Source organism: Copadichromis virginalis, linkage group LG1, assembly GCF_057382275.1.
Source record: "Copadichromis virginalis isolate Kocher_CV1m ecotype Utaka linkage group LG1, C_Virginalis_male_GT1.1, whole genome shotgun sequence".
Classification (NCBI taxonomy): domain Eukaryota; kingdom Metazoa; phylum Chordata; class Actinopteri; order Cichliformes; family Cichlidae; genus Copadichromis; species Copadichromis virginalis.
Genome location: NC_140618.1, coordinates 39,878,800 through 39,905,203, shown reverse-complemented (window position 1 = coordinate 39,905,203; position 26,404 = coordinate 39,878,800). Strand labels below are relative to the sequence as shown.

At 41.6% G+C, this 26,404-nt stretch overlaps 2 protein-coding genes and 1 long non-coding RNA gene across 14 annotated transcripts in view; 2 read left to right on the top strand and 1 right to left on the bottom strand.

Moving 5' to 3' along the window:
• Positions 1–18,674, top strand: part of ppfia1 (PTPRF interacting protein alpha 1) — a 41,911-nt gene extending 23,237 nt beyond the window's left edge. For 2 of the 10 annotated variants that reach the window (XM_085462339.1, XM_085462395.1), the window contains 20 exons: positions 86–148; positions 298–377; positions 4,339–4,489; positions 4,930–5,153; positions 5,241–5,472; positions 7,874–7,903; positions 9,862–9,986; positions 10,091–10,263; positions 10,371–10,464; positions 11,554–11,635; positions 11,737–11,937; positions 12,260–12,322; positions 13,066–13,092; positions 14,681–14,856; positions 15,071–15,168; positions 15,248–15,423; positions 16,244–16,312; positions 16,430–16,598; positions 16,763–16,827; positions 17,072–17,161. In XM_085462339.1, coding sequence (XP_085318465.1) covers positions 86–148; positions 298–377; positions 4,339–4,489; positions 4,930–5,153; positions 5,241–5,472; positions 7,874–7,903; positions 9,862–9,986; positions 10,091–10,263; positions 10,371–10,464; positions 11,554–11,635; positions 11,737–11,937; positions 12,260–12,322; positions 13,066–13,092; positions 14,681–14,856; positions 15,071–15,168; positions 15,248–15,423; positions 16,244–16,312; positions 16,430–16,598; positions 16,763–16,818 — 2,289 coding nt within the window. In that variant the 3' untranslated portion in view covers positions 16,819–16,827; positions 17,072–17,161. Of the gene's footprint in view, positions 1–85; positions 149–297; positions 378–4,338; positions 4,490–4,929; positions 5,154–5,240; positions 5,473–7,873; positions 7,904–9,861; positions 9,987–10,090; positions 10,264–10,370; positions 10,465–11,553; positions 11,636–11,736; positions 11,938–12,259; positions 12,323–13,065; positions 13,093–14,680; positions 14,857–15,070; positions 15,169–15,247; positions 15,424–16,243; positions 16,313–16,429; positions 16,599–16,762; positions 16,828–17,071 lie in introns of all 10 variants that reach the window. The other 8 variants (XM_085462331.1, XM_085462373.1, XM_085462405.1 and 5 more) reach the window with 6 other exon arrangements.
• LOC146719253 (uncharacterized) lies at positions 4,440–24,424 on the bottom strand. Its single transcript, XR_014921248.1, has 4 exons — positions 24,298–24,424; positions 7,090–7,160; positions 5,224–5,492; positions 4,440–4,501 (listed from the first exon to the last, which is right to left on the bottom strand). It is a non-coding gene; the product is annotated as an uncharacterized LOC146719253 (long non-coding RNA).
• cttn (cortactin) overlaps positions 23,944–26,404 on the top strand; it is a 16,318-nt gene continuing 13,857 nt past the window's right edge. Inside the window, exons 1-2 of one of the 3 annotated variants that reach the window (XM_085462425.1) lie at positions 23,944–24,118; positions 26,197–26,305. In XM_085462425.1, coding sequence (XP_085318551.1) covers positions 26,222–26,305 — 84 coding nt within the window. In that variant the 5' untranslated portion in view covers positions 23,944–24,118; positions 26,197–26,221. The remainder of the gene's footprint in view (positions 24,119–26,196; positions 26,306–26,404) is intronic. The other 2 variants (XM_085462431.1, XM_085462416.1) reach the window with 2 other exon arrangements.

Sequence of the window (26,404 nt, the reverse complement as noted above, 5' to 3'; positions counted from 1 at the left end):
TAAATATTTGTTGTTCCTGTTAAATCTGTGTCGCATGGCTAGTCATGTGCCATGTTAAGCATTTCTTATCATTCCTGTTTCTCAGAATGCCCTGATTCGAGAACTCGAGCACACCAAAAAATTAATTGAGGAGTCCCACCATGAGAAAGTAAGGAAATAAAAATAAAGAATTCCTCCTGTTTGTGTGTTTTTATATTTTGGGTTGTTTTTTCTAAATTGTTCTATAGCAGTGGTGGTTTTTCCTCTTCATGGCTACAGTAGGTAACAAGAATATCTGTAACATGCTCTCTCTCATAGGAGCAGCTCTTAATCCAAATTGAGACTATGAGGGCAGAGAATGAGCAGGGAAGGAGCAGGAGCAACTCGCTACTGCATGGGTAAGCTAGTGAAATGATTTGACTTTTATATCTCGCTGGGAAACTATGAGGAACTCAGGTGGTTGCTTAACACTTTGTCCAGTGTTATGTCAAAACGTCCGTGGTCAAGATACTGACCCAAAAAAGTTTCACATGTCATTGGTGATGGCAGTATGCTATACATTTAATGGCCACTTTATTGGGCGATATCTAGTGTTAAGGTCAGAAATGTACATACACTTATTCTGGATAACGTGATGAGGTTTCACCCCAGCCAGACACCTTTGGCATCCATCAACAGACTTGTAGCATAACTGTGGATTCATATTTAACCACTAGAGTTGATTTTAATTGTTTGGTTTCCTACCACAGACCTTTTAAGCAGAGTCCATAAATTTTCCGCAGGGTTAAGTGTTTGGGAAGTCTATTCCAGAAGCTTATTGTTTGCCTGCCTTATCCATCCAAAACAAGTTTGACTATGTGTTTGGTATCACTGTCCCAAACACATAGTCATCCTAACTGTGTCCAAATTTCAATTGTCCAGCTGTTGATTTAAAGTAAAGTTGAAGAATTTAGAGGTACTGTGTAGGGCTGCCATGATTAGTCGACTAGTCACGATTACGTCGACTATCAAAATCGTTGACGACTGATTTAATAGTCGACGCGTCGTTTGAAGCTTTGTAAGATCCCAAAAGACGCAGGAATAAGTAGCAGGATTTAAGAGTGTAATAACGGACTGAAACAGAAGATGGCAGCACTGCATGTACAAGGATGCCAGCTGCCGTTAAACCCCGAAGAAGAAGAAGCTGTGTCCCAGAATTCATAGCGCGGCCCAGCTCAGTTTCCAACAATGGCGGCAGCTAGCTAGTTTTAATATTACTCTTATTATTCTTTCTGGGTCACAAAATAAACCTTTAACATATTTTCAGGTGAGAATGTAGCTGTGTAAACCTCAAATATCTGCTCAGTTTATCAGGACACCACATATTTTCAAAAGCGCTCCGACGTTTTCGGAGACGTCTGTTACCCACTAGCTCGATAGCGAGCCGGGGGCTAGGCTAACTAGAGCCGTGAGAACACCGGACTCCCGGCAAATCGTTTTCAAACCCACCGCCGTCTTTCACTACTCAGGTTAAACATGATATATGAGTCACTTAGAAACTTCAAAATGTTATTGTTTTGCTTTTTTAGTATTTTATTTATTCCTGAGTAAATCGGTTTGGCTGAGATCAAAGTTACAGTTTTTACACAGCTGAATAAACGTCAAGCAGACAGCTGATTATCAGAAGTGTGAGATGCTCCAGAATATACTCCAGTGTCCTGTTATAGTTTAGATAGCAAGGAGTTTATTAAACTTCACCGAAACAATCTGCAAATTTCATTAAAATTTAATAAACTATCATCTTGTCTTTATTTTTAATTAGCACAGACCTTAAACACTTAAAGCTGTAAGCTAATGATAGTTATATAAGAGCAGATGCTGCTGGTGCAATAAGCTGTGCGTTTTACGTCCAATGGATGATGATCTGATTAGTCGACTAATCGCAAAAATAATCGGTGACTAGTCGACTATCAAAATAATCGTTTGTGGCAGCCCTAGTACTGTGTCGTCTTCACTATTCTATTTAGTTTGTTCAATGTGCCAGTACCACTGACAGTCAACCAGCTTTGAAGCACAATGCTATCGCCACCATGCTTGAGAGTTGGTGCCTTTAATTCTCCACATGTATTTCATGTTATTGTGCACAAATATCAATCTTTCTCATCCGACTAGAGCAGGGCGATATGACCAAAAATATTTATCACGATATACATTTGAAAATTTGCGATAACGATATAACTGACAATATAATTGACTAGACAAAATACTCCTCAACTTTATTAGTGCAAAACGGGATTATAAGGGGCTCTGTCGAGTTTCAGAAAAATCAAAGGATGATTTTAAGTGTGCCGTATTTTCCAAAAAATACGGTAATAACGACGGCCCGCTAGCATGCGCTACCAAAAATAGTGCTTTGCTGTGTATCTGACGGACGAAAGCCAAACCAGTTCCACACCACTGAAGCTGCAGCATTTTACAAACCAGTTCTGGTTCATCCGTTTCATTCAACGATCCACTTTTGCTCTTCTCATTCTGCGTCGCCGCCATGTGCGTATGAAAACAAAGGCACTGCGCATGCGCATTTCACCCATATTCTATCGCGATATTTCATTTTCTTATCGTTGCCCAACATTACACCGGTATTACCGTGAACGGTATGATATGGCCCAGCCCTACATCCGACTATAAAACCTTTCTCCAGAAGACGGCACAGTGACACGGTGGTTAGCACTGTTTTCACAGCAAAGTCTTGGGTTCAAATCCACCTGTTTGGGTTGTCTTTGTGTGAGAAAACCAGAGTATCCAATCTAAAGACATGCTGTTTGAAAATGCCTCATTGAGGTCAGAGGAGAAAGAACAGTTTGCTTTAAAATGATAGAAAGAAAAGAGTAACACAACCAAGTTACAGAGAAGAACATCAAGAATCAGAATCAGAATACTTTATTAATCCCGAAGGAAATTAGGGTTACAGCAGGCAGCACGCTAATGGCGCATGCGCACTTACAAAGGAACCTTCTGACCAACTTTACACAAACATCACATTGGGGAGACATGTCAGAAAGGTCGGCTGATAGGAAAAAACAACGAAAATACATAACATGAGGTAAGAGGAGGAGAAAAAAAACCCCACTCAGACTGAGCTCCTAGTGGGAGAACAGTTTGATAACAGAAAAAACACCTCAGCACAAAAAGCACATGACTGTCAATACACCATAGAAACACAAGACAAGCAACAAGGGCGGGTAAGGGTAAGAGAGAGCCGGTGTAGACAGCGCATCCGGTCCTGCAGCATGTCTGCGCTGGTCCAGTTGACTGCCATGCCATGTGCTGGGCACAAGCATCGAAGGCGTTTGGAAAGGGAGGGGGGATGAGTGTGTGCATATCAGTGTATGTGTGTGTTCGTGTCCATAGTTCAGCTGAGACAGTGTCCTTCGCCCCGCCAGGCTAAGAATGTTGAACCCTGAAGCAGTGCAGCTAAAAGACCACACATGGTCTGATGACTCTTGATTTCTGCTGCATTCAGATAGTAGGGTCACAAAGTAGCTTAAAAAACATGAAAGCATGGATCCATCCGGCCTTAGAGCTATCCTGTTCAGACTGATGGTGGCCTAATGATGTTGGGAGTATTTTTTGGGCATAGTTTGGACTTCTTAGTACCAGTTGAACATTGTGTAAACAACACAGCCTACCTGAGTATTGTTGGTGACCATATCCCCTTTATAACCACAGTGTAGCCAACTTCAGCACAAAACACATCATGTCACAAAGCTCAAAAACGTCACTGGCCTCCAGTGGCGTTAACGGTCACCAGAGCTCAATCCAGCAGTGTGTAATGCTGTTATGTCAATAAAGTATCAGGGGACAGTTTCCAGCATGCTGTTGTAAAAAGTTCTGGAGGTAAAATGTGCTCCAACCTGGTTCTAGACATGTGTAACTAACAAAGTGGCCAGTAATTGTATTTCTACCATAAAGCTTCATTTTATTTACTTAAATGTTTATTTTTTATGTAGCATAAAATACATGCTTTGCTTATGACGATGGTGTAGCCTCTTGAACTGAACGTCGCATAAAGCAGGTAATTTCTATCGAGGCTAATATAACAACCATAGGCATTTCACGTAATGGCCATTTCGTTCTGCACCAAGTTGCAGCTGCACGACTGCAACCTAATGTTCTCCAAAATCAATACAGTACAGTGTTGATATTAACAGACCGGCCACAGACGCTGCAGGAACTGTTGTTTTCCCGTCAAAATGTCAGATGGCCTACAGATGTGACTGAAATCATTCAGTCATTGACTGAAAATATACACCTGATGTAACCTCTTAGTTTTCTATTGATTCATGAATGACTTTCATTGGTGTGACTGTGTTTTTCAAGGCGGTCTCAGCTGGGCAGCACCCCAGATTTCAGATATCCAGTGTCGGCCTCTTCGATGATGGACAGTAACTCGGACCATTATGGCAGCGCTCTCGTCCTGAGACGGCCTCAGAAGGGACGCGTGGCAGCGCTACGGGATGAACCTTCCAAAGTAAGCTCACACCTGCAGACATAAAGCAGTTAAACGACAGATCTGGTCATTCATGTTTAATTAATCCACTATTTGAGAACATCTCTTAGCTGTTTGCCTTGTACGGCTTTTTCTTTCTTTCCTGTTTCAGTCTAATGTTTGAGTTCTCTGATGCTTTTCTTCTTCTCCCCCGCTTCTTTGTTTGCTACTATTACGGACAATCAGCGACATGTAAGTCAGTGTGCCTGAGATAACAGTGACGGTGTCTGTGTGCTGCATCAATGACAAACACCCTAGGATCTAACTATGTATTGCTCTGTTGCCTGACATCCTCTCACATGCCTGCTGCCTGCTTTCTCCAACCTTTTGATTATTTTCTCCATACTGTCTTCTTTCCTGGTATCTTTCTTTCCTTCTCTCCATTCTCATTCCCTGTTTTATACCTATGTGTATAAATGTAGGTGCAGACTTTAAATGAGCAGGAGTGGGAGCGCATGCAACAGGCTAATGTGCTGGCAAATGTGGCACAGGCCTTTGAGAGCGACATGGACGCCTCAGACCTGGAGGAGGATCGAGAGACAGTTTTCAGCTCGGTGGACCTGCTGTCCCCCGCTGGCCAGGCTGATGCACAGACCCTTGCCCTGATGTTGCAGGAGCAGCTGGATGCTATCAACAATGAAATCAGGTACCACTATAACAAGCACACACTTGTCTCATGTAACCCCATTTCCATGTAAATATTGCCATATTTTCACCTTTCTTTCACTTGCAGAATGATCCAAGAGGAGAAGGAGAGCACCGCTATCCGGGCAGAGGAGATAGAGTGCCGGGTAGGCAGTGGTGATAGCCTTGGAGGACATTTCCGCTCCATGAGCTCCATCCCTCCGTCGCTATATGCTGGCTCGTCATTGGGCGGTTCTCCACCCGGCTCTGGCCACTCCACTCCGAGGCGCATTCCCCGCAGCCCCAACAGAGAACTGGATCGAATGGGTGTCATGACCTTGGTAACTTTTCTTTTACCTTCCTGTAATGAGTATCACAATTTCCTAAACATACATTTTTTAGAAAGCCCCTTTGAGATATACATCACTGTAAGACTAATATTAATTTCTCTGATTACAATTCCTGATATTTTAAAGCTGTTGTCTTAATTTGCTGTCTTTGTTTTTTAGGATTATTATATAATTAAAACAAGACCGGCCTTCAATGTTGCTTTTATGTTTTATCAGTGTGATCGTCTGCTTCTATTTGTATGCATGACTTTGTAACAGTTTACATATATAACTGCGCCCTGCCTGTAGCAGTATTGCTATGACCCCTACGTCACCCAGAGCTCCCTCTCCCATCAGACAGTAACTTATCTGCCTTATGGTACAACTGGCTTCAGTGCCCCACTTCAAGCCAATAACTTTGCACCATACTTCCAGGTACCTGCCCATCTCCCCACAGCTCCTTCATTCCCTTCTTGGGTGGGTGCAGTCTGCCACTTCCTGTCTCTTCTGATCCTTTTGCCAACTTCAGTGCAAACAGGAAACTTTTTCTCTGTGTTAAATCCAAATCGTGGCTCTGGGGTTTTGTATTTGTTTTTTTGACTGCTTATAAAAGTCATCAAATGGAGACATGCTTGTAATATTTTGTGAAAGCCAAGGAAAACCTCAGTTAGCCTCTTTTTAGATTATTATTTGGGCATTTTAGTCTTTATTTGACACTAGAGCAGTAAGGGGCGGGGGGCAGGTCGGACTTGAAGCCAGGCTTATTTTTTCCTTTTATTCTCACTTACACATCTGATTCATTGACTTGTGTAAACACAGAGTAACAAAAGACACAAAGCTGTGAGTGTGGATGTTCAGGCTTGTCCAGGTCTCCTGTCAGCATTCAGTATTCCTCAATAGGAAAATCATAACAAGCACACCTGAAATGCTAAGCTGAATTCCATATATTTAAAACATCACCAGGAACCAGCTAGTACTCTTTTTCAAAGTTTGCTTTATTTTTGGCAAAGCGTCTGTTTAGGCTGCCACTTAATATCTCTTTGGTTATTTTTTAACTTAAGAAACAAGGGCATCCCAAATTCAAGATCCTGATTACATTAAAGACACAGACAACTGACTCTGTGTGCCAGCTGATATGACAAGAGGTGCACATCTGTTTATTTTTGGCTTCTCTCGCTGCATTCAGTTTCGTATTGGTTCTGTGGAACTGTAAAACCACTGGTTACCCTGTTAACCCTGCAGCTGGAGTTACTCTAGCAGTACTTGCATTTGTTTGGTTGTTCCAGATGTTTGAGTTGAGTGTCCCTTTAACGTTTGTTTGTTTGTTCAGTGTGTGTTGAAGTTACTTATACTAATGAAGTTGCTTGATTGCAGAGCAGCAATTTACATCTGCCCTGCTTAAAATCAGGCATTTAAACAATTCAAGCAGTTTATTGAAGTAATGCTGTAATACATTAGACATGAAGGGAGTCTTTGTGTCTGGCAGATCATGTCGTCAGTTTTACATTTATAAATCTTACTTGGGTTAAAAAAATCACAAGATTATCATTAATGCATAAGTAGACACATAAATAGACACTCCAAGAGGAAAGAAAACAATTTGGGTAATTAAATTAATTTTCTGCTCACCCATCAATTTCCTCTTCCCGTTTTCCTTTTATAGCATACGCTCTTCCCTGCTTTGGCCCCTACAGTGTCAGCTGAGCAAAGGAAATGAGTGATTAGATACTTTCTTCCTGGGGCAGGAAAATTCCTGCAGAAATGTGGCACAGTGATGGTTTATTTGCTCTGCTAATGCCAGGTCTATGTGGAATGCAGAGGGGTGGGGTGGGGGGGATCTGTCCTCCACCACTATTGGTGCAGAGTGGAAAATATGACGAGAACAGCTGTGCTCATAAATTCAGGTGCCGTACAGTTATTGTTACACACACACACACACACACACACACACACACACACACTATAGCATCACCTGTGATTTCAAATGCGGTTTAGCATGAGTAGTCAGCTAGCTGCTTGGCATCTTAATTGATTTATCAATGCAAACAAATGTTATAAAAGCTTTTATCCCACTCAAATATTGGTGGTGGTGTAATTGTGAGCTAGACTGCACCCAGCCTACCTTGACCCAACCTTCAGCTTGGTTTTTGCAGTGTCTCCTCCCTTGGGTGTGGTGGTACTCCTGCAGACTTTAATTTCCCAAGAACTACCTTTCTTAATTGCACAATAAAAACAACAGCTTCTCTGAGTCTGCGTGTGTGTCTCTGCCTGTGTGTGCGCACACGGATAACTGTTCTGTGTATCTTCGTGTGATTTTCTGCTCTTGTCTCTTTGTGCATGGCTTGATTCCACCGCTGATCTGTTGTGTATTACTAACTGCTTCTCTCCTCTCTCCCTTTTTGCCACACTTCAGCCTAGTGACCTGCGCAAGCACCGCAGGAAGGTAAACTAGAGACCTGCTTTCCCGAGCTTTGTGAGGGACCTGTTTGCTATGTAACATCTCCCACCCCCAAGTTTAATCCCTAATGTTTACTTTCAGTTTCCCCATCCTTAAATCCTCCATCCGTTGGAAATATGCAGTCCTGTTTTTGAATGCCTCGATTGTTTTGGGGGGGGGGGGGGGGTGTAACAGTGCTGCAAATAATACGTTTCCTTTCTTCATATTGAGTTTTAAGTAATGTATTTTCTATTATCAAATCAAACACACGTCTGTTGCAGGCAATCTCCAGCATAACATTTTTGCATTACTGGGCCTCCAGGCCAGCACCTCAGACTTTTATTGCACTTTAGTGTCATTTCTTTTACTTATTTTAACACTGCTGTGGTGCTTCACCTGTAATAATCAATCATAATTTATTAGTATGTAAGGGACTCATTCTTTAGAATGCGTCTAGTGGAATAAATGCTATCTCTGACTTTAAAATAAAATCACCCCTGCATATTGCAGCCATCACAGCAACAGACAAGGATGGAGGCTCCTGCCAACCTGCAGCAAAGTTTACAAAAAGATGGTGGTGTACAAAGCAAGTTTGTTTGCATCAAAACAGCTAGAGTTTTAACTTGTTCTCCTTTGAGTTTTTCTGTCTGTGTGAAAAACAGTGAAGGGATAATTTTCCAGCAAGTAGTCTCTAATGTGTGTAAATTAGTGTTGCGCTCTAACTTACACACAATATAAAAACTTCTACAAGGGTTTGAGCTGTCACTTGAGAAAGGATCATGACAAAAAACAAAATAAATCAGTTAAATTTGAGAAAAAGAATTGTTGATGCTTACAGAGGATGAAAATACAAAATTATTACAGTATTTTCAAGTTTCAAGAACTGGTGTGAGAAGTATCATCAACAATCAGAGACCTAGAACAACTACCAAGACATTAGTGAGTGACTTAGCCAAGTAGGAAATTGTAGTCTCAAAGCAGACGATGACTAGAACGCCGCATGGGAATGGACAGAGGTTGAAGACTAAGGAAAACTTGATTTTCTACAGAAGAGATACCTTTGAGCCAAATTGAAGGATGCTGAAAACAACCTGGAGAACGATTATGTATGCTGGAAGGGCCTCTTTTGGTCAGATGAGCTCTTTGCTTATGATTTGAGAAAGAAGGGTGAGGCGTGTGACCCAAAGAACACCACCCCAGTAGTGAAACACGATAATGGGAATATTATGCTGTGAGGATGCTTGAGTGTGTCTAGAACTGGGAATCTCGTCAAAGTGGGAGAAATCATTACGGAAAGATGTGACGATTTTGAACAAAAACCTCAAGTAGTCTGGGTTGTGGCTCTGTCTTCCAGTGTCTTCCAATACAACAATGACCCAAAAAATATTTGGCTCCAGGTCAAGACCATCAAATCTGAAGGAACTTCAGACATATAACAGGAGGTCTTGGTTAGCTTTTAGTTTACATTGTACAAAATACACTAAAGAAATATTTACTTACCTGGTGAACTGTTTAAGAAGTGCTAATAGCAGGTTCCAGGTTTAATTTTGAGGCAGGACTTTTCCCACGGATACCTCCTATATGTTACATCAGTGACTGGTTAATACCATAATTAGAAGCCAGGATCTGTCAATCATTCTTCATTTTTCCCTCCACATTAAAAACACTCGTAGCAACTTTGGTTTCTTTTTTGTTTGTTTTACAGTGTTCATCACTTCGAAGTTCGTTCTCTTTTGGGAGACTGAGTTTCATTCTCCTTTTTGCCTTTGTGAAATTACACTGCACACAGTATTCCCACTAAATAATTGATTGTTCACAGTACTGTATCTGTTACCAATATCCAGTCTGTATGGATTGTTCATAGTCCACATACAGTGTAGCCTCTTGGTGTGTATTATGAACAGTAGGGTTTTTTCATTGTTGTTTTTTTGTTCCATTAATGTTTCTCTGTCTGTGTCATGCAGTCTACTCAAGATGATAAGGCTACTATTCATTGTGAGACGTCACCCCCCACTACTCCACGTTCCATCCGACTGAATAGGGAGGTGGGCCACGCCGCTAGTCACGAGGACATCCGAGACATCCGAGGGTAAGATGTGCATTTTTATCCAGGAAAAATTGTTTTAGTGTTTCTGGGATTTAAACATTTGTTTCTTCTTTCTCTATCTAATAACTTAACCCTTATTTGTGTAGGCTAAGCAGCCTGCAGGATGGACAGGGCAGTAACCCAAGCAGTAGCAACAGCAGCCAAGACTCTCTCAACAAAGCAGCCAAGAAGAAAAGTATCAAGTCATCCATTGGACGCCTGTTTGGGAAGAAAGAGAAAGGTCGGCCCAGCATTCCTGGCAAGGATCCTGCCAGCCAAGGTCAGACACTAGCAGCAGTGCTAAGCCGATGTTCTGGACATGTATGCTACTAATAGTGATGAGTTTATGATCTATGTTAGATCTCTGAGCTCAATGTTATGTTCTAGCTGGCACTCCCGAGGCAGAGAGCTCTCCGAAGGATGGCTTGGGTGTGGGCACCCTTGGTGGTCCTGCAGAGAAAAACAGGAAGCTACAGAAGAAGTAAGTGTCTGTATGACAGTCCCATCCCTTCCAATGTTTATGCAGAGTAAGAAAGCGAATATAGAGGATAAAAGGCTCTTGTAATTGTGCAGATATCAGTCTGTGTTGTTGTGCTGCAGTCCAGGGCTGCCTCACAAGCTCTTTCTGGCTCACGTGCACAGCCTTTCATTCCACCCCACGGCATTTCCATCGCAATCATCTCTCACATCTCCTGTTTTGTTTTGGGGGTTTTTGACACTTTCATTCTTAGTTTTGTTCAAGCAAATTGCAAACACCATAAATGTTTTGCTGTCACATGGCCCTTCAATAATCATCAGTTCATTCTTTCTCTTTATTTTTTTTCCTTCTTTTTCACATTTTGTACCACCCCCACTCTCTCTCATTCCATCTGTAGTCCAAAGACTGGGTAAGTTGGCTCATGTTGCTTTTTGCCTTGCCCGATCTTCTCGCATTTGGCTTCACATTGACCTCACCAGTAACCCTGCAGACCCCGACCAAGTATCTCTTTGAATGTCTGATAGATTTTCCATGCTGCTTTTTATCCTGCTTTCCATAGTGGAGCATAACTAACAGGAATGTGTGTGCACTGATTGTAGTGAGTGCAGGATTTTCCTATCGCAGTTTTCCTTTTGGAGCATGACGTTATGCACTACAGCCATAGGAAAAATGGGAGTTGGCTCTTTGCGTGTGTTCTTGTCCATAAAATAAACATTAGCATAGTTATATTTTTTTGTTCCTACACTCCTTTATTTACATAAAACTGAATTGTTACTTAATAACGTGCTTTTGGACATTTCTGCCAACTCTTTAAAATGGATCTGCTAAACAGATGGTGAGCTTGTTGATGGTGTGGCACACAGCTACATCTAGTGGAGCACTGAGTCTTTCTTGGGTTCAGGTCCTGTGTTTGTCCCCTCCCCCTTTCCCCTTTCTCTCTCTTTCACTCAGTATGCATGTCAGCTAATGTCTTGGGGTTTGTGTGTGCATAATGGGATTTTGTGACAAACATTTGGATCTGTGGCTGTGAATATTTTGGTCCTTGAGCAAGTGAACCACCAAGTTGGCTTTCACATGTATTGCGTCTTCCAGGCATGAATTACTAGAAGAGGCTCGCAGACAAGGCCTCCCGTTTGCCCAGTGGGATGGACCAACTGTTGTGGTTTGGCTGGAGGTACAAGACCAACACAATTCATTTTAAAAGCAGTAAACTCAGTAGCATGTCTAAATCATTAATCCTGTTTAACTGTTGCTAATCTGTCCCCTTCTGGCCAGCTGTGGGTGGGCATGCCAGCCTGGTACGTGGCTGCATGCCGTGCCAATGTGAAGAGTGGAGCCATCATGTCAGCACTATCAGACACAGAGATCCAGCGGGAGATTGGAATCAGCAACCCACTGCATCGTCTGAAGCTTCGTTTGGCCATCCAGGAAATCATGTCTCTCACCAGCCCTTCAGCCCCACCGACCTCCAGAACGGTACCCGTCAGTGCATTCATACCTGCAGCTGGACCACTGTGCATATTTAACACTGATCACATTGCTTACACTTTCAAAGTCTTGATGATACTTTTAAGCACTGTCACATTCATATCATCTCATTAGCATGACACTTTTGACTGCCTACATACTTAACATGTACTAATGCTTGAATCCAATTTCTACTGGTTTCATCTGAGTTCAGTTGCTAACAATGAATGAAACAAATGCTTCATAGTTTTTTCTCCATTTGGCTCTCTTTCTGGCCTTCACCACTCTTCCCGCTTGGCGCATTTCTGATTGGTTGGTGTCAAATGATCAGACCACAGGAAACGTTTGGGTCACACATGAAGAAATGGAAAGTTTGGCAGCCACGCCTCCCACGGTTAGTCTACCCTGATTGGCTGGGCACTGGTGGCTTCTCACATCTATGGTTGTGGTTGAGCTTTGTTTCAAGTTGTCTTCAGTATTGCCAGACTTCACTTATTACATTGGATACGTCCAGTATGAATTTGGCTGCGTGCACGATCACTGAGTGTCTTGAAACAAAGCTTTTTTCGTTCCCCTAGTGGGCGACTTCTTTGTTGTTCTTGGATTGGGCTCATGCTCTTCTTTAGTCCTTGTACAGTATATGTATGTTTCACCTTTTGTATAGCTTTCACCTTACATGGACATAGATGGAATACACATGAAGAACTACCTCCCACTACCAAAGTTAGATTGGGCTGTTTATGAAACATTGCCACTCATTAGTGGGTGATGTATAGCCAAAAGAATCAGACATTACACACACATTTGTCTGATACCAGAAATGCTTCTCTTTAATAGATCTGGTTGGGTTAAACCTTTTGAGGACAATTTAATGTCCTCAAAAGGTTTATAGGTTAATGTTTTATTCATTTATTTATTTTCATATTTATATATACCTCTGATCACCCAGCATTTGTATTTCCTGTTTGATGCCTCACCATTTGTTTGTCTGTTATTTTCCTGCTATTTTTACTGACTTGTTATTTTGTTTATTGCTTTATACTTTCCACTTGAAGCTTCTCTAACCCCAGCACTGCACACTAACCCCTCACCTTTCTGTTCTTCTCACCATGCTCACTCTAACCATGCTAACACCAGGAGGATGACGAGGGTAGCTGGGCCCAGGTTTGCATACGTTCTCCAAAACCCACCTATTCTCACCTGTGTTTGTTTGTTTGTTTGCTTGTTTGTTTTGTTTTTTAAATTCGGTTATGATTGCCTTGTACTCCTTTATTCACAACAAGCACATTCTAGCACAGTTTAATTTGGAGCTTGTCTGCATACAGTTGCTACTATAGAGGTTTGCTCTTAGAGCGAAAGCAAACTGCTCCAAAAAACTCCAGCTGAATTTTTATGTATCCAGTTTAGTTGAGCAAATACATGATAATATAATAATGAAACAGTACACTATCTGCACAACAGCTGCTGAGAGGCGGTGCTGTAGTTCAAAGGAAAATAACAGTAAAATGAAACAGAGTAACCTTACACAATGATTTCTTTTAAATCTGTAGTGAGTTCATCCAATTAAAGTAAAAATATATCTATTTATTTAATTATTTTAAACAACTTTCAAAGATAAATCTATAAACATGAATAAATGGCTTTGATTATCTGCCAAATCAGATCTGATGCGTTAAACTAATAAGCTGTACTTCAACATCAGGCACGACTTAATCGTTACTTTCCTCATGTTCAATGCAAATAAATCATCCAAGAATATGCTTAATTAATATTTAGTATAAACCAAAACTTAGATCCTAATTCATTTTAGTGGTAAGAAACGAAACTTTCAGGGTTTTATGTTATAGTTTTTGAAATATTCATGTTCAGCAGCTGCCTCATGAAAGGTGAAAGAACAAAGCATTTTATTAATTGTAAATTAAATATGAATTTCATGTTTCTTCATTAAATGTTCATTCAGCTGGACAGCTGAGCACAACAATCGATTTGAGATGGAATGATCGGTTTGTTAGTAAAATAAGTAATGACAAGGGGCAAGATTGGTTTTTGTTTAGTTTTTTAAGCATGTGTCTGAGAGGAGACGGGTCAAGTCAAAAAAATGAAGTCCACTAAAAGTTTACCAACCAATGTGACACGTGACGAAAGAGCCAACAGTCAAAGCAATGTTGGAGCTTTTCAGTTGACCACAGTCTGCAGCCAAGTCACAAATTAATACGAAGAAAAGCTGTGGGTGTATGTGTTAGCTTCCTTCACACTGTGTCAGCTTTCCTGATAGAAACCGGTGCACTGCCACTGATGTGTGGAGTCTTTTCACAGATAACTTGCTTCATTTTGCTTTGTGAATCAGGATTAGTCGACCTGATTATTTACATCCTCAGTGCATACACACACTTTGGTTTTGTCTTCCTTTGTCTCTACACAATAAAGAAAAAAATGTAAAGCATCCCTTCCTGGACTTATTCACTGTTGCCGGGCGACTCACTGGGTTCATCTAGTTGCTGAGTTGCAGATTTGTCTCCCACCTTTTACGTTCTTAGACTTTCTTAGATATTTTCTATAAACTGGTCATTAAACAGGTGGAAACATTGTTGATTATCATTCGAATATTTTCTTTTTTTTAATATATACATTTTTAATCAGTTTGCTGTTAAAACGGTTAATATACACCTGCTGTAATTAGCCTCTACCACGCCTCCATCTTTTTAGCCCACTCTCTCAAACACCAGCTAAGTCTCATCTTCTCTGACTGTAGACTTTGGCGTACGGAGACATGAACCACGAGTGGATCGGTAACGAGTGGCTGCCCAGCCTGGGTTTGCCACAGTACCGCTCCTACTTCATGGAGTCGCTGGTGGATGCCCGCATGCTTGACCATCTAACCAAGAAGGATCTTAGGGGACAGCTCAAGATGGTGGACAGCTTCCACAGGTGAGACATAGATTCATTTTTATTAGCAGCAGTGAATATCTTGAAGAAACCACAGCCTACTACAATCATGCCACGCATACATGCAACTTTGTCCTTTCTGCCACTAGTCAAAAAGAAATAAAACAGCTTACTTTGGGGAAAAAGACGAGCACATCGTGGCAGATTAACAACTAAGAGGCTCCACAGTGAACGAGTGTGTGTGTTTGTGCTACAGGAACAGCTTTCAGTGCGGTGTGATGTGTCTGCGGAGGCTCAACTATGACAGAAAGGAGCTGGAGAGGAGGAGGGAGGAGTCCATGCTGGAGTTTAAAGGTAATACATGCTTTTTTCTTTCCTCATTAAAACAACTTGGTGTTATCGTGCGTCACTCATCTCTGTTTTGTGCTTTCAGATGTGCTGGTGTGGAGTAATGAGCGTGTCATCAGTTGGGTTCAGGCCATTGGTCTCAAAGAGTACAGCAGCAACCTTTGTGAGAGTGGCGTCCATGGTGCACTGCTCGCCTTGGATGATACCTTTGATCACAACGCCCTGGCTCTGCTGCTGCAGATCCCCACTCAGAACACACAGGTGCACAAAACCAAATGTTTATGATGTTTCACCATCCAGCTGTTGCTTTTCATATTTGAAGGCCCAAACATGGTCACTTTTCTCACATGAGAATCAGTTAGTCCCAACTCTGTCCAAAAAATCCTTTGTTAGAACTGCAAGTGCATTCTCACTACTGTTTATTCGGTTGCCTGTGTGGTCTATTTTCACAGCTGGCATGTTAAAAACAAGTGTAATTAGACTGCATCACACACGTTTGTTCTTGTCTAAATGTTTCCAGATGTGCAATTGTACAGACCAGTTTAAATAAAAGTGCCGATCCATATAAAAATAGAATTTCTGCAACCACCTCCTATAAAATAACTGAGATCCATCAGGTGCTTAAAGATACCTGTTAGTTACTCATTGCTTGCTTGGGCCAATGGGCTCCTCCCAAAGACCTTAAGCTTTGAGTTTGGTGCAGTGCCCGGGCCATACAAAGGAAATTGATGTACATTTATATACATTTAAATTTTACTTACAAGATGGGGTTTTTGGTTTTTTTGGGGTTTTTTGTTAAGCCATTGAGATAAGTGGCACTGTGCTCCATGTGTAACTGCAGTGCTGGTGTCAGCCTGACATGAGTGACCTGAGGTTTACATCTGAAAGCGCATAATTATATAGGAAGTTGCATGAGAACGGGAACTGCACGAAATGGGTTTTGATGACAGAAACGAGAGATTTAGTGAGGACCAAAGTTCATTTCAGATCAGCTGCTCAGCAGACAGGAGGATGAGGACAGTGCAGGTCAGCGCCAAGGTCTTCTGTTAATCTCATTCTTCTTCTTTTCCTTCCTCTATAGGCCCGGGCGACTCTTGAGCGTGAATACAGCAGTCTGCTGGCGATGGGCACAGACAGGAGAATGGAAGAGGTGACAAACACGGACATTTGCTGACTTGTTGACGCCGCTAAGTAACAATAAGAATATCTGTGGACTAAAAACGTCTCCTATCTTTCCCCCCTTTTTCTTTACCTCATCATATTCTAGGATGATGATAAGAACTTCCGCCGTGCTCCCTCATGGAGAAAGAAGTTCAGGCCCAAAGACATGAGGGGGATGTCCTTGGGTGCATCAGATACCCTGCCTGCCAACTTCCGAGTTACCAGCAGTAGTGCGGCATCTCCCTCGACTCAGCCAAAGAGGAGCCCGATGGATGGTAAGCAGAGAGAGCGGTGTCAGTGTGCGCATGGTGTGTGTGAGACGCTCTGTCGATGCTTAACATCTCCTCACGTGCACTCGCTTCTTTTTGGTTGGCTTTGTGATGATGCTGTGACTAACGGCATGTCTTTGCATGTGATTTCTGCCTACGTGGAAATACAGGAAGTCAGTCTATACAGAGGCTGGACACTGCCACAGTCAGGACCTACTCTTGTTAACACACAACGGTAAGACCGCACATGTCAAAAATGATGAAATCCTCAAATCAGAGACGTGTATGGCTATTTCTTCACTGCTGAACTGCTCCTCTATGCAAGCAGAAGTAGCTTTCTCGTACTGGAGGTCTCTGCTCTAACGCACGTTTTACGCATCTCTTTCCTGTTTCTCCCTCATCTCAACCCATCCACCCACCTCTCGGCTTCTGTCCTGCTTCCCTCTCACGTCCGGTGATCTCTCGCATTCCCTTCTCAGTTTATCCTCATTATTTCTATAGGTAACCGCTGGTCAGACGATGAAGGGGAATTCCCTGCATTCAAGACCAGGATGATGAACTGAAATAACTTGCAAGGACCCTACAAAGATATTTTGCTTCTTGCTGACATCACAGAGAAAGACTTTACTCACTAATTTCAGTATCCCTAGAAGAGCTTTTCTAGATTTACCTACATTTGTTATTATATATTTATGTAAACCAATGGGATTGTTGATTTTAGAATTTCTATGTAACCCCTTTTTGCCTCTCTCCTCTTAATCACCCCCCCACCTTTTTTAAATTTTATTTTAATAAAAGCAACATTTCTCCACTGTGCCCGCATTAAGCTCAACTCTCAGATGTATGTAACTGAATATTTCAACAATCTGGAGTTTGTATATTTCTACCAACAGACATTTCATCTAATCTTTTTTTATAATTCTGATTCAGTTGAACAGATGTATGTTTTTGTCTCTCATATTTGATTTGAATTCTAATCAATGAATTAATTCTCAAGTGACTTGGATACGTGATATAACTTAATTCATATCTTTGCCCTTTTTAACTGTTGTAATATTAGTAGCTTATTACTTGTGATTTAGTGTAAATGCAGCTCTTAGGTCAGTGGATGTGTGAATATCAGAGAAATTGCTGGAGTCGTCAAACCGTTTCACAAACTGCTCAACACTGTGAGTCCTCCATCGGTATTAAAATAACTGCTGGCAAGCCCAGGCGATGGTGACAACACATATCATGTGAAACGCAATATATTTCTCTCTTGTCTGTTTATTTTCCATACCTGTGATACCAAAATGAAACTCTTAAAGAATTAAAGCCATATAATTGTAGCAAGGATAAAAACTACAGAGGGCTACATTTGGATGCAAGTAAAAAACAACAGATTTCCAGGTTCTCTGCAGTTTACCTTGCATGCAGAATCCACTCCGCTTATATGCACGCTTATATGCACCCAATTTATCCCTTTAACAAAATCTTCCTCACCTCTGGAGAAATGCTCACTCGTGCAGAAGAACGTTAAACAAATGTGTGGATGACTCCAAAGTGTGGAAACTCCTTCAACGGACCAACTTCACTGAGGCCTCAGTCGATCCCCACTGTCACCAGAAGCCCCTGATGGTGGTGCAGTCCACCAGCAACCCTTTTTTAAAAACACTCTGTACAAAGATTTTATATCAAGCCTTACTGTTTAACTCCTCTCTGTCGTCTCTTCTTATTTATTATTACTCATTCGTGTTTTGTGGCGTCAGTAATGCTTCCAGAGCTACGTCTGAATGTTGCAGTGCTACTTACGTTTTTCCGTCTACACTCACAACACGGGTTCCAGCATAAGCCTTTGTGGCAAATGAGTCGGAACCGGAGACTTTTCTTTTCACTCTACATGTAGTTGAAGCTGACATTAGAAATGTTTTTTGTTTGTGATTTAGCCATTTATGCACAATGCAAATCATGTTGCTGTTTTTATTCCTGCTCTTCCTGATGAATCTTCTGATCTTGTAACAATGATGTACAGTCTGAGTACTTATAAACTATTTTTATCACAGTATTATTTATTGCTTACTTTCAATAAAATACTGAAACCTATTTTCCACTGCAAATAAAAGACTGACGAGTTGTCTTTTCTGCTCCTCCTGCGGTGGACAGACGGTGTCCTTTAACAAAAAGCAGTGCGAGTTTTCCTGGATATTTAAGTATCCACGAGACTTAGTAATGTCTTTTTTATTATTATTATTAGATTGATACATTTCCAAAACCTTTCTGCCATCCATCTTCTTCCACATTTCTGGGGCCAGGCTGCGAGAGCAGCAGCCTTAACAGCCCATAACACTTTCTCCCCGGCCACCACTTCCAGCTTGTCCGGGTGAACACCAAGGCGTTTCCAGGCCAGCTGAGAGATACAATCTCTCCAGCATGTCCTGGATCTGCCCCCGACCCTCCTCCCGGTGGGACATGCCCAGAACACCTCACCCAGAAGGCGCCCAGGAAAACTGCAAATCGCTACCTTATCGTGGTGGAGGGGTTTGTGTGTCCCAGGGATCCCAGGGGCTATGTAGTCCGTCGGGGCTTTTGTCCGCTGGTAGGGCCCTCTATGGCAAATTCATCATGGGTGAGGGACCCCTATGAGTAGAACATCAAGGGAACAGTTCACCCTGCCCAGGATGGGCTTACTGAGGCCCTGCCCTGGAGCGTGCCTGATGGTGAGCGTCTGGTGGCTGGGCCTTAGTCCATGGGCCCTGGCTGGACACAGCCCAAAAAAGGAACATGGGTCCATCCTCCTGGAGGCCCACCACCCGCATTAGGCACTGTAGGGGTCGGGTGCATTGTGTGCCAGGTGGGGGCTAAGAGTGGAAGCCCTGGTGGACTAATCCCTGGCTACCAACACCAAGACCTTTCTGCCCAAAACACAAATTCTAATAAAAATGGAGGTTTACCAAAATAATTTCACCTAACTACAATGGAAGTAGTTGCTGCATCGTATATTACACCACCCTACATCAAAAAATAAAGGTTCTGCTGTTTTCCAGAAAATAGTTATTACCTAATTCAACAGTGAGCAATGTTCCCTCTAATTTTTCATGTGTCTGAGCAAACGCACAAACTCCCTGAGCGTCCCTTGGACCACTGTGAGCAACAGCAGACGTGTGCACTGTGGTGACGCCAGCATTGAATCCATGCAAGTTACATGGTTTATTAAAATAATAAAATTACAGCATTTACATTTATGTTAGACTACTTTTAATTAACTATTTTAGCCCACTTACAATGAAAATTTAAAAAAACAAAACAAAAAAATCTTGTTCATGACCTGTGTAGCATGTTAACACTATTGGAAGTAAAAATAACTTGAACTCCAATTTTGAAAACACAAGTTTCTTTTGTTTTTTTTTCATAAAGCTCTGACTTGTATTATGAGTCTGTGGTCTGGGAGAGAGTCTGTAACTCTGTCTGCAAAATACAGTAAATAATGACCAATGTTGGGTAATTAATTATATAGTTACTTCTTCAAAAAAGTTACTGAGTTATGCAAACAACAAAGTTTTTTGCAGCTGTTTACCTAAAAATGCAGCCAAGGCGTTTTTTTAAATAAACATTTCAAACTATTTACAGAACAATCAGCTGTTCTGCATCAAATCTGATGCCACACAAATTATTTGTGCCACTCCAAAAAATAATTTCTGTCAACTATGAGATGAAGGAGAACAACAGCCTGATACCTGCAGGCCTGACAGCAGCAGATGTGTCACTGCTGTAACACCTGTAACACTCAGCAGTCGCCTCATTGTTCTGACACACAACAAAACTATTGACTACACTACACACTAACTACACACTAACTACACAAGATTTGCGCTAAACGTGGGTCACTCCTAAAACTTCCCACTTCCTAAATAACTAAATGCCATGTTGCCATATCATTTTTTGATTGGTCGACATGGTACATTTTTCGACCAATAGGAAAGGGTGGAGTTTTTTTGGGTTTTGTTTTTGCTCACAGGCTTTCGAGCGTTTTCCTTATAAAACGCCGTTTTTACCGTTTCTTCCCGCAGTAAATATAAACAACGACAGTATTCAGGAAGAAAACCAAACATTACAGATATTTTTATCATAACTCTGGTTTTACGTGGCCGATCAACACAATTTAAAAACTGGTATAAAGTCCACACTTTTTATGTCAATTGTTCCGTCTGTCCTGCTCACATCTCCAATGGTTGTACACGTTGTCCACGTTGTCATTAACTTGGCTTCACTCCACATCCAGGCTGTACCTGCTGCGGAGACTCAGGTCATTTGGAGTGGAGGGCCCACTCCTGAAGACCTTCTATGACTCTGTTGTGGCTTCTGCTATCTTTTATGGCGTGGTCTGCTGGGGCGGCAGCATCTCTGCTGGGGACAGGAAGAGACTGAACAGGGTGATCCGAAGGGCCAGCTCTGTTCTAGGATGCCCTCTGGACCCAGTGGAGGTGGTGAGTGACAGGAGAACGGCGGCTAAGCTGTCATCCCTGATGGACAACATCTCCCACCCCATGCAGCAGACTGTGACAGCACTGAGCAGCTCCTTCAGTGGGAGACTGCGGCACCCACGGTGTGGGACGGAGAGATTTCGCAGGTCTTTCCTCCCCACTGCTGTCAGACTCCATAATAAAGACTTTAACTGATCAAGCACACACATCCATACATATGCAATAATACTAAGTGCAATAATCCTTTCTGTCATCGTTGTATTTTTACTCAGTTGTATATAGTATTTGTATTTGTATTCTATTTTTATCTTATTGTATATTTTTATTCTATTTTATTCTACTGTATATAGTATTTTATTTTATTCTATTCTGTACAGCTGTGTACTGTATTTATTCTTATTGTATTCTAATTTTTGCCTCATAACTTTTGCACTGTCCACTTCCTGCTGTGACAAAACAAATTTCCCACGTGTGGGACTAATAAAGGTTATCTTATCTTATCTTATCTTATCTTATCTTATCTTATCTTATCTTATCTTATCAGCCGCGCTGCTTTGCTCGCTAAACACCGGTGTCGGCACATAAGGATGCTGTCATAGCCTGACAAAGAAGCTGATTAGCTGCGTATATGCGAATGTGAATCGCATCATTGGCTGGACTATGGGATAAGGTGCCATCGTTCTGATCCCATACGGGAGCAGCCAGTCACTCACTGACTCACACTGCAAAACAGAATTGTTAAAGTTTTCATTTTAATTTCAATTCAGGTTCGATTTTTTTTTGTGCGCAACGCAGATTTTCTGTGCGCAGAGACCGTGCCAGCAGTGCGCAATTGCGCACGCGCGCAGCTTAGAGGAAACGTTGACAGTGAGTTCAAAGTTTATTCAGTTTTATCACAAAATGCAAATTGGTGGGGGGTTTTCACATATGGTGAATTTATGCTCAGTGTATTTCAGCTTCTCCAGCACAGTTAGCATATTTTCACCGGTTTCTTTTAACTGGACAGAATGACCAGTTGTCCCAGATGCCAATTGCTATTACACCATAGGACACATTTTAGGCTCTTGTTTGAGCAGTCAGTCAACAGCTTCCACTCATCTCCATTGCACTAAAACACTTTCAACATGAACACAAAAGAAAGTCCTCATCCATTTCAAGGAATGGAATAAGATCCTCCTCAGATGAATGAACAACTGGGGTCACAAGAGCTACTAGTAGATGTCGAATGCTGTTCATGTGGAGCAGTGGCGGTCCTAGCCTGTTTGGCGCCCTGGGCGAACACTCCCTCTGACCTGCCATTATCCAATGACACATCTGCTTACCTGCATCTTTTGCTCATTTCTCCTCCTCTTCTTTTCTATTTTTTCTAAACTGAGCACCTGATGGCTTTGAACTTTTCTTGTTCATCTTCCATTGGTTTTAATTTTGCACTCCAGTATGAACACAAATCCCCCATATCGAGGATCACCACAACATAACCTAACAGACCTACACCTTAGTTCACAGACTCGCTTTGTCTAGGGTGCATTTCTTGGATTTCGCACAACCCAGGATTCAAATCATGAATACATAATGGGCTTGGATTTACATCATTATGAATGAAATGTGCTCTATTTGGAAGCAGCCTGGTTGTGTGAGAGACTTTAAATCATCAAACTGTAAATTATACATTTTAAATTGTTATTGAGCTTTACTGATGACAATAAAGTTTTACTTTGACTTCAGCAGCGAGCAGGCGCACAGAGAGCTCTCGCGCTCACTTTTCATGTATAGAATTTAGAAAAAACATCGGTGCAAATTATAAGTCTGTATCATGATGTCTGGTGTTTTTGTGTTTGTTGTTTTGTTTTTATTTTGTTTTATTTTGCGAGTTGGTTATTAGACGCTGCTCCAGCCAGCAGAGAATCCCCGCCGTCCCGGGGATTCTCTGGGGTTTTCAAGTTTTCCAAAAAACTTGAAAACCAACATTCTAAAATGAGAAAGTGGAAAACATTCATGCATCAGGAGTGAACATCCCAGCAAATGCACCCCAAAAGTCCGAACATGCAGTGCTCAGAGAAATTCAAAAAAAAAGAAAAAGAAAAATCAAAGGACATAATCAAATTCAAAATTGTTTGGAAGGATTGTTTCTCTCTAAATAAGATCTATTTATAGATGTGACAAGAATAAAAACGAATAATTTGCACAAATAATTTCAGTAAATTGTTGAGAAAGTTGTGATAACCAAACAGTAGAAAATCAACGTAGTTACTGAAGAAGGGCTAACTTTCGTTTCAAAAAAGTAAACCACGACCAAAGGTTTATGGTTGGGTTCCCTCTAGTCCAAGGGTGTTCAACCTGAGGCTCCTGAGCCCATCTCTGTGCTCGATGTCCATCAGAAAAATCAGTAAACCGTGAAAAGTAACGTGGGAAGACATTTTCTGCACAAACACAGCATCTACTACAGAATATTATAGATGTGTGTGAGAAAATCCATGACAAAGAGAGCAATGAACCAGCAATAATTACTCGGTTGCTATAAGTTTGTTTGTTATCAAAGCACAGTCGTTTTATTAATTTTGGACAAACAGCGGGACTCAAAGCAGGCTTATAGTGTTTTTCCTGACTTAAAATGCGTCTTTGGGGTGACTGTAGGCACAATGATGAAGGTATAGTTAAAATGTGACTTTAAGTCTAAAGTGCTGTATAAATGTGAGGCAAATCCAGGCAGGCTCTTCGTAATTTCGTATCCTAGCACTGATTTTATTGGATACATTCCCATGTTAACAAAATGAAAACACCAGTTCCCTGCGGCTTTATTAAGCTGCAGCATTAGAAGAAATCTGTTTTTCCACTAAATTCCATTTAGAAAACCACGAACAGGTCGCGCAACGCCCTCTTGTGACGTTGACGCTGTGGCGAACAGGACGGGATACTGGGAGAGCCGGAAGAGTCGCGCGGATAGATAAGAGGGAGCGCGAGCTGATCCACAAACGCTTCTCCGTCGAAGCTACAGCTGCGACAGGACCATATCCTACCGGAGGAGTTTTAACACTCAATTGTTCGGAGCTAGCTTTGTAGCAAACGGTGAGCATGAACTATTATTTCGGTGGAGCACGTTAACGTGTCCGCGCGAGCCGAAGCGCTTCATCATTCCAGAAGGCATGTTAGCTTTAGCCAGCCAGCTAGCTGGAAACTGGAACAGGAAATACCACAGCTAGACTGACACAATTTCCAGTTATTTAAGTAATTTCTAGTTTTCTTACCGCTCTTGGACATCTAACTTTGATTCGTCGTGTGTCAGTAAGCATTGATGAGGTGTACATCTTATTCCATAGCCTGTGTCCCGGTTCAAACCGTAATTAAAGCCTGAATCACTGACAGTTGTGTCAGTGTTCCCGTTGAGACCATCAGCAGAAACACGCCACATAATTTCATTACCCGTTTTTATGGCAAAAACGGGTTCATGTTTGAGTCCTGACAAATGAAGTCTGGCCTACTTTACCGAGGCAAGGAAAACCATTAAGGTCAATGTCACAGAGAGCTTCAGGGAAATTTCCTATGTGGACTGGAATAGTCAACTGTGCCAACTGCTCCCTGTTATCTGCATTTTATTTGCACCACAGTCACACCTAAGTGGACTTTCGTGTCTCAGGCCTGGTCAAGGAGAGTAGCAGCTCGATGTGAGCAGCAGATGGGTGTGGTTGTGTTGTGGGACACAAATCACACATTTGGTGTAGGGACTTGCCAGGTTACAGTTTCCTGGTCCCGATGCCTTCCCTCTGTTCTCTGTACTGAGATGAATGGAGCCACGTCTCCCGCAGCCTCTGATTGAACACAGATGCTGATTGCCCACATGGTGCTGAGTCAGGAGTGGGGACTGCCACAGAAAGCGTTTGTTCCTAACAGATGCGCGATCACAGGCCGCATGTCATAAGCGAATTTACAGATTGTTAATCGTCCACTTTATATAAGCGTAGAGGACTTGGTGTAGTCGGGTGTCTTGCTTCGTTGTACCAGCAGTCATTAATTTGTATTCAGTCAATGCTGAAATAGAGAAATGCATTTAAGCTTAACATGGATCTTATGTGCAGCTACTTTTACGTAGTTATAAGTAATCAATGCAGCTTTTGTCAGACTAGTTGATGAGTCGATCGATTTGATCATTTATTAACTCAGAACTTACACAAAACCTCCAAAAAACAGCATTGATTGCATACTTGGGCTTTTCTTTAGTTTGATTTAAATACAAATAATTTTTTTGTCATCATTGGATAAAAACAACATAAATTCCACTGTTATGTCTTTTTGGGTAAACACAGAAAAATTGAATTGCAGAGCAAACATACTGTTCAAGTTCCAAAGAAAAGCAAGTTTATAAGAATTTTTTTTTGTTTGTTTTACTGCTTTTCAGTTGTTGCTTGGTGGTTTGTTTCAGTTACTCCGACAAGAAAATTTGGCACATCCACCCACTTAAATTAAATATCCTTATGGAATTATGGAAAGGGCATTTACCTGAATTTACAGCTAAGTGATAAAAGAATTTGATTGAATCAGATGAAAAGTAATTGTCAAGTAAAATGACAACATGTATGGTAAAGGCCACAGTCCTAATTTATTACTAACATTTATTCACAAGTCCAACTTAAGCTCATGTGAGGATCCAGATTTCTGGATTCGCCACATCAAGCTCTTTTGACGTTAGCGTATTTTCAATGTAAAAGTAAAAAAGCTTAAATCCCAAACCTTTTACTGCAGAAAGGTGTTAGAAAATACTTACAAGTTATAAATTTACTTTCTGCAGAGCATGCAGAGATAAATGTGCATCAGTGATGCCCTGCAGACTGATATCTGCATATCTGATAATAAGGTGGTGTATGCTGGGACTGAGCTTTTGTGGAATAGGTTTTGCGCTCCTTAATAGAACTAATGTTCTCTGGAAGAAAAGTGGGGGAAACAATAATAAAATGGTAATACTGAAATAATACTCTAGTTGTGCCTCAGAATGTCAGTGGGCTCAGATGCGACTGAAATGTTGATCTGTATATTTTTAAGTTTCGTTGTTTCCTGAACTTTAGCCATCAGGTCGCTTCAAATTTGAGCCTGTCCTCAGACGCCTCTACCTCTTCAACTTGTGTAAAATATTTGTCTTTAATTTATTTCAGTGTGTGTGGCATACGGTTCACAAACATGTGGAAGGCAGCAGCTGGACAGTCAGTCAATGTGTCTGTAGACGATGGAGGCGACGACTGGGAGACTGACCCCGACTTTGAGGTACCTGTATTTTCTCCTGTTTCTAGTTCCTCTTGGTTCACTTAAATAAAATCTTATTTTGCTCACTAGTGTTCTTGGCTTTGACATTATTACTCTGTT